The 12,057-nt window shown below is 27.9% G+C and overlaps 1 protein-coding gene across 1 annotated transcript in view; it reads right to left on the reverse strand.

Annotated features, from left to right (window-relative positions):
- Positions 1-12,057, reverse strand: part of LOC106680552 (uncharacterized) — a 272,179-nt gene that overhangs the window by 3,803 nt on the left and 256,319 nt on the right. Inside the window, exons 4-7 of the mRNA XM_067049328.1 lie at positions 4,832-4,948; positions 3,501-3,605; positions 2,921-3,123; positions 1,744-1,873 (exon numbers count right to left, since the gene is read on the reverse strand). Of these exons, the coding sequence (XP_066905429.1) occupies positions 1,744-1,873; positions 2,921-3,123; positions 3,501-3,605; positions 4,832-4,948 (555 nt within the window). The remainder of the gene's footprint in view (positions 1-1,743; positions 1,874-2,920; positions 3,124-3,500; positions 3,606-4,831; positions 4,949-12,057) is intronic.

The following is a 12,057-nucleotide window of genomic DNA, read 5'->3' on the forward strand; positions in this document are numbered from 1 at the left end:
ATAAAGAATAATACAATATATTAAGTAATAAAAAAGTCTAAAGAATCAAAACAAAAAAAATTAATTGACCCATTCTTTTATTTCCCCATCGTTTTCCCCATATTCTTTTAGAATAAAAATGTAGTTGCTTGCTTTATTTGTATTTAGAATATTTTTTTTTTCTAATCAGATTAGACAGTTTTTAGCTGTTCGACTATTTAATATTTCAAGTAATTATTAACAAATCTACTAATTTTATGAAATTATTAATATATTGGTATTGTAGGATATATTATTTGTATGTATAAACAAGTTTTACAAATACAGAACTATTTTTTATCTAATTAAAAACAAAAAAAAGTTAATTTATTGATTTATTTTATTTTATTTATTAAAAGGTAGGATCAAAAATTATAATTAATCTTTTAAAGAACTACTAAAGAAGTGAAATTAGAAACTAGAGCTGACCCCATATTGAGACTTGATACTTTGTGACCGATAGCCAAATAAACTTGCCAAAGTATTTGATTTGCTATCAATAGCCCGATTCGTTGATAGATGTCCAACATGAGTTCTCTCTAGTCACTTCATAAAAAAAAAAAAGTGTCGATTAATCAACATTTCAGAAACTATGAAGCAAAGAAAAGGACTAATTTGTTAATATCTCTATTATTTAATTGTTTTTAAATGTTACTTATTCTGTATTAAGTTGAATTATTCTCATATATTTTCTACCTTCTATACAATATCAGGTTGTGTAATGAAATAACATGATATATGCTAAAAAAATTGATAAACAAATGAAAGAATAAAAAAAAAAAAGGTGAAAATTTCAAAACACCTAAACGACATATGCCCTTTCCATTCCGCAACAAGTTGGATTGTATGTCAATGTTATTTCCAAATTTCAAGTTTCTTATTTTCTTATTGTTCAAAGGACCATTACTTTTTAAGAGACATTAGCAATTTAAACTATTCAGATGGTGGAGTTAAAGTGATCACTAGCGATATTCTCTTTTATTTCTTCCTACATTAATCTAAATTTATGAAAGTATGATTCAAAGCTAATTAAATCATTGGAATTTAACAATTTCTTAAAAGAGAAAATATAAATTAACCAATTGAGATCAATTAATTCACAAATTTTGTTTTTATAAAACTGAGGTAATATGAGGCATTAAGAACCGACATGAACTATTCCACATTTTTGTGAAAATTGAGTTTGAAGTGCCAAAGTATTGAAAATTATGCTATCTGTTGGCTGTATAAAGAATTTTATTGATTTTGAAACCATTTAGGAGATATAGCCAATTTAAGGAATAGTCAATGTGTCTTTGATCTCAATTTAGCAGTCCAATGAAGTGACTTGATCCACTTTGTCACTATATAATGTTATGTAACTAGTAACTGAAATGTAAGAGGTAACAACTTTAAACTCTGGTCTAAAACAGTTTGACAAAAATTATTTTATTTAGTTTTATCAAAATCACACCAGTAGTAATAATAATTTTAAAACTAGTAATTAATTCAAAAACGATTAAATAAGGAGTAAGATTATGTTGATTGAATAAATATTAATTGAAAAAAATATCAAATACCAAACACTCACGGGTATTTATAATATGAGAAAAATTTAAATCATATTATACAAATAATATTTGTTTGCTAGTTTACATATATGAAATTCCTGGAGTTGATAACCAAGGTTTTATGCCTTAATTTCTGAATAAACAACAACATATATGAAATTTCAATTGTACGTACCATTAATATTATAGACAGGAGGCCCAAACATGTATCCAGGATACATGTAAGGCTGAGGTTCACATTGTTCAGAAGGGTCTTGTGGACTACCAGGAGGGCAAGTCGACTCAGAGCTCTGACCACTCCAATTCTAAAATTAATCATTTTGATTTTTAGGACATTGGCCACAACATATAATAGATAATTTTCTTACAAATCAATGCTGTTTTTTTAGCACAAACTTGAGTACATATGAGAAAAAAATTGTATTTTACCAAATTTAGTATAACAAATTTATTACGTATCATGATTAGATATTAAATAAGATTGAAAAATATCATAGAAATGAGGCAGCATAGTTTACTGGTATTAGTTCTGATGTTAATTAGAGAAAAATTATGGGAATTTTGGCTCTGCCCCCTAGAGGTTGCCAATTTTTCCATCAACAATTTTATTTTCAGAAATATCAAAAAAAAAAAAAATTATAAAACAACCCAGTAATTTAAATCCTCATTGCTATGGGATCCTTGATAGCTGCTGCCTCTCGGCCTGGTTTGTTTTCTGAAGAAACCTTATTGCTTGCTTCTCTTTGGTCAAAGAATCATATAATGGATGTCTTAAGAAGAAAATGTGCACCTCTATATCTGTTTGAATGGCTTAATTTGAAGTAAATGTCAGCCCTTTGAATTTCAGCCAGATGACATCATAGTTGTATGGATTCACAAATTAATGAGCAGAATTATGATTAAATGATAGTTCATAGGATGATTGATTATGTTGTATCAAAATGCAAATGTTTCTTCAGGTAGCTTATTTTTCGTGTGGTACTCTTTTTTATTAGATTGTATATTTTAATACCCTTGTATATTATGTCTAATCTAAATGAGGACAGAGAGGATAGGTTGTTCTTATATTACCAATATAAATAGGAAGGGTAGACTTTCACTTAGTGTACTATCACAAAATATATATCAACCCTCTAAGACTGAACTGAATCATTATTCTCTTATGAAATAATTAAACAAGAGTGCATGGCCTGAAAAATGTCTCATCTATTCTTATTTATTATATTGGTTTCGTAGAAAGTTTATTTAAAGTCAAAAAATGATTAAAAAGAAAATTAATTAAGGAAATAAAAATAACTAAGTTTATTTAGTTCAGAAACAATTTTAATAAATATTAGACTAAAATATTATACCTGTGAGTCAATAGAGTTGCTGCTCTTTTTGCGGCTAGTGAAATGTGGTGGGGGAGGCATTTGTGGTTGGAACCACTCCACTGATTGTAAGGGGACTGGGGCACATGGAAGTGTTGCCAGAACAGGCTGTGGGCCTGGAAACTGAGGGGCAGGGCCAACGACAACCGTTACAGCTCCAGTCATTGGGTCGTAGACCTCATAATCTGAAATATAGTTTAAAAGTGTCATTAATCTAAAACCATCACCTTTATGTTCACTTCTTTATTTGATTGATTATTTATTTAGAAATAAAAAAAGAAAATATGACACTTTACAGAATTTCAAAAGAAAGTGTCAAACATTTTTTAAAAATATTTTTCTGAATTTAAAAATCATCGCAGATAATGGTTTTATGATTTATTACCCAATAAAGTAATCATGAACGAATAATTTATCAATGTTAATTAATTGAAACTCTAAAAAATTATAACGTTATATGCCATAACCTTAGCACAGATTATAATTTAATTTAAACTTATTGTGTGTTTAATTACTTAAACTCTACTTCTATTAAACAGCTATAAAACCAGCGTTTACTTACTACACATATAATAAATGCTTGGCTGATCCATGTATCCACCTGCAGCTGGGTACATATACTGCGGCATTTGTTCTTCGCAGCAGTACTGTTCACTTTCTACAGAATCTGAAAAATTATTTCCATCAAGTATATATTGATGGTAAGTAACTGAGAGCAAATTAAAACTATATTTAAGAGTGTTTACATTGAATTTAAGGATAAGATATTCTAAATTAGTAAGTCTTAGATTTAAAACGATAACAATTAATAACAAAAAGTTAATATTGTTATCAAAATTAATAACAAGATTTAAGCATTATTAACAAAATTAAATATTTAAATATTTTAAAATAAATTATTAAAAATAATAAAATTAAAATATAATTTGTAATTGAAATAAATTACAATTCGAATAAATTATAATTAAATTGGAAGAAAATCAAAATGATTAATAAATGAATTAATAAATATATTTCAAAGTATTAACATTTATTATTAAAAACTTATTATTAACAATGAGAGCTGAGAAAAATTAATTATATTGCTCAAGATAAAAGATATACATGTATATTGAAATAATTCAAAATTAAGCCGATCTAACTAATTTGTAACAATTTCATTTGAAACCAGAGAAGAAAAACTAATCCCTAAAATAGAAAAAAAAATTAACTTATTATTTCCTAAGTACTTTCAACAAGTTTGTCTAGGCTCATTGGTCCTCAGACCTGGCGTCCTTCTAGAATTTTTTTATTTATTCTTTTTGTTGTCTTATTCAAATTCTTTAGGTCAACATGTGGATTTTCGTTATTCAAATTTTAATAACGATATTAGGGCAATTTAAATTAAAACTATAAGATAAATATACCAACATTTCGTCATTTTTCAACAAAAAAAATCCTGATCAGGCAATATTTATTGATTTTTTAAAAATTTTGCAGTGTATAGTGAATTTTTTTTATCTATTCAATAGAAAGATGAGTATAGAGCTATATCATTGGGATATAAGGATCTTTTTATGATGGGTTGGGAAGTTAGATATGAACCGATTAAATAGTAAGTTGTTGGTGTGTTGATGATAGATAAGAACCTTGTGAAAGACCAGTAGCAGTAGGAAGAGTGTTGGAGATATTTAGTTGATAGATTTGTTAATTTGAACATAAAATTGTGTATTTTATTGATTTAACATAAATATTGGAAAGGTACGAATGGATCCATTATGGCACAAATTTGTAGGTGATTAGTTCATGAAATAACCAATAAAATAAATTAATTTAATGTTTTCCATCCTATTATCTAGAAAAGTTTTATTCAGCATTATTATTCATATTGTATAAAAGAAAATAGATGCTGACCTGCAGATTGAGTGTCACCAGCATCCTGGCTTGGGGTGGGAGTTGACTTCTTACGGCCAAGATATCCTTTTTTAAAAAGCATATCTTGCCGTGGTGTCGTAATCTTCGTATATTCATCTGAAAATAAAAATGAAGATTAAACTTAAACTACAGAAAAAAAAAATCCTTTTATAACAATTAAAAAGCCAATTTCCTATAACTTATAATTACTGGCACAGTAAATTAAAAGTATCCTTATTTATTGGCTTATATGTATAAATTGGTACCGTAGAGTTTATTTTTTAAAAAAACTAGCGATAACATTATCATTATATGAATGAATGGAATATGGTCCAGGTGCGGTAAAAAAAAAACTCAAATAGTAGATAATTATACTATTTTATTTTATCTACTATTTGAGTTTTTTTTTTAACCGCACCTGGGCCATATTCCATTCATCTATACACACGGCCAATCAATAATCTTCCAGCATTATCATTATAGTTTGCACATATATACATTATACATATTTCCGGCACTGTTCTTAAGTCTGTGCGTTTTACTTCTTACTTCTTATGGATTCTTATGCATATGCCAACAGTTTTGTTCAGTGTAGCTTTTTAAAATTGTACTCTAAATGACTCTTGGTGTTAATGTTAAATAGAACTTATCTGTGGAGCACTCATTTCTTGTATTACACATTGTAAGTTTTTGGGGATTTCTAGGTTGAAATTTTAATAGTTTTATTATTATTATCATTTGACTATTTTTAAAACTTATGGAAACAACAACAAAAAATATATATATTTTTAGCATGATTTATTTTTTGTTCTCTCAGACTTTATAAGGAAATTTTTATTTTTTATGATTTATGTAAATTTTATGAAATTATATTAGGACAGAAGTGTTGAAATGGCAGTCAAGACTGACAAGGATTGATTCTAGTCTGCAAGGATTGAATTTTTGAGGTGGATCAAGTAATGTATACCTGACTTCCTAAACCTGTTTTAATAGCTTCAAGATGAGAACATTTTATGAGAACAAGAGAATGATTGCAAGTAATCTGGTAAAGATTTGAACTGATTTGGAAATGAGCACAGACATATTATTAATTTAAAATATCACAGAGGCGGTAAAAATTGTTCTACATTTTCGGAATGCATATATATATCATATGCAGTCTAATACCTATTTTTATATTATGTTTAATTACTTTATTAATAAATAATTATTTTATTCTACACAATAAAATAGTTGAAAACTCTATATTTTACTAAATGTAAGTAATCTTATATATTTTGATAATTATTTGGCTATAAGCAAGATTCAAAAACTTATTGTTAGCATAAACTTAAGAGCATGTAAGTATTTAATTTATTCAGTAGTATAAAAAAGATGAATATTTAAGAAGCACATGTGATATCAGTTATTCATTGGTTGACTCAATGCCCATCAAATGTGATTAAATCAAGACAGAGATATGATGGCTTAATGAGCCGCCATCTTACAGTCATCATATTGTGTTGAAATGCCTATTGTTCACAATTCCTTCAATGATTCATTCCAGTGAACTAAACGAGTAAGCTAATTCATTATCTTCTCTACAGTAGGAAATGGCGTAGCGTATTAGGGGCCGCAAAATTCCACAATAAATAATAATAATATCTTCGAACCATTTCATTTCATAATTTTGTCACACCTGCGATTCGGACCGATTCAAATGAGCATGGAATTTTTGATTACTTATTCTGTGACGAAATTGGGGAATACCTTTTCTTTAAAGCTTTGTAGAAGTTTTGTTTTTATTTCTTACAGTTATATTATTTTTCAATAAAAATATAAATATTAACAGTGTCGTTCTAGTTCTGATTAGAATTAGATTTGTGTTTTTTATTTAATTCGCTAATAGCTTAACGTTGTCGATCGTTAAGGTATAATATAAGTGTAAATAAATGTAAGAGGCATGCCCGATAGAATTTTTGTAATAAATTTGATTATTATATAGAAAAACATACATGACTGTTTAATTTGTAGCTTGGGCCTTACACAATAATGATGATTGTTCTTTAGAATCACTGTGTATTTTAAATTACAATACCTAAATAAGGGGGCGGGCGGCAAAAAGTTCCTACACCCCGGGCGGCTGACACCCACGCTATGCCGCTGATTGTAGGTTGCTTTAAATGAAATCTGTAGTTTACTTTTAAAAATACTGTTTTACATTCTTGTCGTGTCGTACTTATAATATTATAGGAAAGACCACTAAACACACTATGTTTTTGAAAATAATCTTTCAAATTCATTTAAAAAAAACAAATCGAGGTTTCCTCTTTTAAGAAGGTAGACAGGGCTGGTGGTCGAGAAAAATAATATTTATTCATAGCTAACGTTATTTTACCTCATTTTTCATTTATAAAAACATATGCAAAATATATAGCTGGGGTCCACCGAATGATATATCAGCAATATTGTTTGCATTCCTATGAGGTATCAAATATGATATCCCTAATGTTTGAAAAAAAGTTCCTTTCAGCCTGAACAAAATCTGAGGCCATGATCAATTAACTAAATCTTTATAAACTTCATAATAATTCGTTATTTTATGTCATGCCTTCTCGCGACAAGTGCCTCAATAGAAAGAATTTCGGTAATGAATAAATGAACATTGAAAATCAGATAATAGTACTCCAAGTCACCACACTAAAGGAAACTAAGCAGGTATCTGGTAACTTTAATGAATCAAAATGTAGAAATGTTCTATTTCTAAAAGCAATACAAATTTATTGAATTTAATATTAAAAAAAAAAAAGATACTTTAAAGCAAATATGTTTCTATAAAAATTTATTTTTCTCCTATTTTGTTTTGTTACTTACATAATTATTTGTAGTTTCGTTTATTAATGGCAGAATGTTTTCTGCTTTAATTTTTCTGATCCTAGCCCAAATTAGTCTTAAAAATCCATATACTATTGTCATTTATGCGATATTAAAAATAAAATATATGTTTTAGGACGAAACTTGAAAGTTTATTCTTGTAGTTCTTTGTACGAACCCCCCATTTTCTAAAACACATGATTTACACACTTGAACATAATGTGTCTAATTATCTGTGTTTATAGTATTTTTTTTCAATTAAATTAAAATTTATACCATTTTTTTTTGCAATTTAAAATATGGTTACCATAGTCAAGGATGTCCTTGGAAGAGGTGGTTTAGGTAACATACTGTTACACACATTTATAGATCAAAGCAGAAAAGTTACCACTTACCTCCATATTAAATGGTAGCTACATTTCTAGTTTCCATAGCAGAATTTCTTTTATTCCGCACTTTTTGGCATAAAATTGATCCCACAACCGAAAGGTCTATAGTTTGAAATGGAAAAGACAAATGCAGCTTCCACTGTAAGGGATCGAGATAAGTCACTCAATAGAAAATTATATTTTTCTGCAGGACAACCACGCACCTAAGGCATGAAGAACTAAGACATCGTCCTTCACTTCACAAGATTTCATCCTCTATTAAGTACTAAAGACTCTATGAAGCAACTGTAATTAATTGTCTGAATGATCAAGTTAGAAAATACTGTATTTTTAATTTTTATAATTTGAAATGTTTTATTACTTCGACATTGATGCAAAAGTTGGCTGACTCAACGCCAAAGCGTCTTCAATGAAGATTAAGAATCAAAAATGACCGCAATAGATATTAGTATAAGTTTTGCTATCATTTTGATATAATAAAAATATCGTGTACAAAAAGGGTTGACTCATGTATTTATTTGATTATTTTGGATAATTAATTTATAATAGAATTATATACGGTTCATATAATAAAAATAAATATATTATTTTGTTAAAGGATTGGTGCATCATTAAGCAGAAGGGCTGTAACCATTGCCTCACTTGCCTTCACTTATTATCCTCTGCCCGTAAACATCATTAGACTGACGATAAATTACAATTGGCCTGTTGTTTCGAGCCAACAAAAACCGAATAACCGACCGCACTTTCCAAGTGGCGGAATTTTTTTATTGTAGGGCATATTTTGACGACTCACAGAGAGCTAAGTGAGGGAAGCACAGTCCTCACGCTACAACAGCTGAATGCTTACTGAATGTAGGAACATTTGGACACCAAGATGGTGGCTCAAACCCCACCCATCGCCACGATAGGCCAAAACGTCTGTTACTTTCTGCACAGCCCTCGTAGTTTTATTCATCTAAATATCAATACAAATAAAATATCAATTTTTATTTTGATTATAGCACAATAATTTTGACTCTGATTACTGTTCCTCGGGTTTTAATACAATTAATTAAGCATAAAAAAATCAATAAGGCGGGAAAATATTAAGAAGGCGATGGTTTTATTTTTTTATTCATTGCCCGGTGTTAATTCAAGCTTCATATAAACATAAATTATATTTTAAAGTTTGATATAATCTTAATATAAATTGTTTTATTGTTAAAGGTTCATTGATAATAAAAATATTATTTTTTTTCTTTTATATGTGGTTAGTAAAGGTTGATTAAATTTAATCGTTTGTTAAACCGAAAATTAATATGGTTTAGTAAAATGAAAAAATTATTGCATTTCGTTTTTTTAAGATGTTCATTTGGCCGTGTGAAAGAGTAGAGGTTGCATTGCCCAGCTTAAGAAGGGGCCCCGACATTCCCTTGGCAAAGCTTAATACTTAAATAGAGACATCTGTTTTGCCAATCAATGACAGCAACTGTCTAAAAAATCTTTTTCCGGAACACCTCTCCATCCCCAGCTGAGCTATTTCATAGTTTGGTTTTTTTATTCCTTTAATGTATCCCAGAGTTTGTTCCTTACAGACAACTTTTTATTCCTGTAAGTGATAAAAGAAAGTTGGACAAAGAAGTATGTATGCTGCAATATGGAGACAGAGAGCAAATTCACAGGTTGTGGCCACGATAGTTCTAATGTTTTTTTTTATTCTGATGTTCCAGTTAACATTACATAAACGCCACATTGTCCATACTTCTGTAAATTATGTTCATTATCATGTATAGATAAATACACATAAAAAACATCAGAAACTATAAATATCTCTATTTAACCGATGATAATGTTTTGTTATTTTAATTAAATATTTAATAGTTGAATTTTATTATAATACAAAACGTGAGTTAATTTAAATTTATTCTGTATTAATAAAAAGAGGACTGGGCTTATTATTTATTTTTTTTAAAATTTAAATTGATAACCACTATATTTAATAAATCTTTCTTAAACCTTATCTTTTGCTAAGTTAATTTTAGGAAGTCCACAATTTTGAATACTTCTCTGAATGGTAAAATTTAATAAATTCGTATTAGAATTTTAAGAGTTTGATCATAGAATACACTATAATTTTTGGATTTTTTAATCATTCAAATTTCATTGTTGATACTTTTTTTTTGTGCTTTATTCAAAACTTATTTTTGACACTATTTCTCTATCTAAAATAAACTATTAAATTAAAAAGAGCCTCCATAAAAGGATAAGGGCTCTGATCTTGAAAATGAGGCACGAGGAGAGAACTTTTAGTATCAACGAACATACCTTTGATCAGAGATAGAGGTCTGAATATCTGCAGTATGTTTTTATTCACTACGGCTTATTAAATGAGTGAAGAAAAGAAAAAAAAAAAAAAAAAAAGAAAAAGCTCTGGGAGCTGAATATGTACACCAAAAGACCAGAAGAAATCAGGATTAGGTCAGACTTCAAAAGTCTCTCGTCAGTACAAAACTGTATGTCGTCCAATTTCGAAGCATCATTTATATGATAGAATCGTTTTCATTAATAAAAGCAACTAATTGGATCAGAGTTTATTATTTGTTGTAATTATTAGAGTGTACGCAGCACTAAATATGTTTTCATTCCGTGATTAACATATCTCGGAATGAAACCATATTAGATAATTGACACAAACTTTTCTAATGTTATATTTGACGGAGAGGGTCAGGACTGCGTTCAAGAATGAAAAACAAATGGATATCAACTACTTATTATTAGGTTCTGCCAACGTTTAGACCGGCGTTGTAGGTCTTCGTCAGGGCTACAATAAAAAGATATAAAAAAGGTGGAGTCAATTTAAGGGTAAAAGATTGATAAAAAAAATGATAAGGTGGAGTTATATAAACAATAAAAAAATTTCAATAAAATAATAAAGAGGATTAAGATAAATATAAAAAGAATTATTAACTAAAACAATAAAGTGGACAGACATATCATAATATATATTATGAAACGATCAATTAATTTAATTAAATGAAGAAATATAATGACTGATTTGAAACGGTAAGTGTAGCAGGTAAATTATTATTACAAATAACATAGAAATGTAAAGTAGAAAGAAACATGTGGGATGGGTAAAAGGCAGAAATTAGAATGTTAAGAATTTAGAAAACTCTAAACGAAAGAGGATTTAGCAATTTAAAAATAATAGTGAAGGTAAAAGGTAATATAAACTTATTAGAAAAGACAAGAAGACAGTATAATCAAAATAATAACATAATGGAGAGTAATAAGAAATAGAGCAAGTGAAAAATACCTGTTAGGTGGAAGTGTAAGCTGTCCCTCTAATCGACAGTTAAGAATTAACAGTTGGAGTATTTAAATATTTCTTATAAATAAATCTTGAAACCAAAATTTAAAAGGATAAACATAGAGTAAAATAACTATGTTGAAATCAATTGAAAATAAATCTAAAAAAATATATATAAAATTATATAAAATAACATAAAATTAAATGGATAATATTGAAATTAGAAACAAATTTAAATATTAAGATGATAATAACAGTGTAAAGGTGAAATATATTGTTGATGAATGTAAAGACAATTAACTATATTAGTGGAAAAAAAACTTAGGTAATAATACGTGACAAAAGTAGGTAATGATAATATTTTATCTACATTGATAATTGTAACAAAGGCAACAATCTTAAAGGACAAACTTATGTCCGTAAAAAATAAAATAAATACTAAATTAAAAAGATTAATTAAATTATTACAAAATTAAATAATGAAATAAAAACTAAATTATGACCTTCCTACATTCTGGTTATTGTTTCATTTTGTGTCACATCCTAAGTTTTATCAAATACTAATCATAGTGTTGAACAAAACATTTTTTTTCACATTAATTTGATTATTATCTTTGAATTCAAGAAACTTTTATTTATTGATTAGACTACCTCTTATCTAGTACTAGCGTTACTACTATGTTCTATTTTTG

Source organism: Halyomorpha halys, unplaced genomic scaffold (assembly GCF_000696795.3).
Source record: "Halyomorpha halys isolate HHAL.00 unplaced genomic scaffold, Hhal_1.1 Scaffold267.1, whole genome shotgun sequence".
In the NCBI taxonomy this organism is placed as follows: Eukaryota; Metazoa; Arthropoda; class Insecta; order Hemiptera; family Pentatomidae; genus Halyomorpha; species Halyomorpha halys.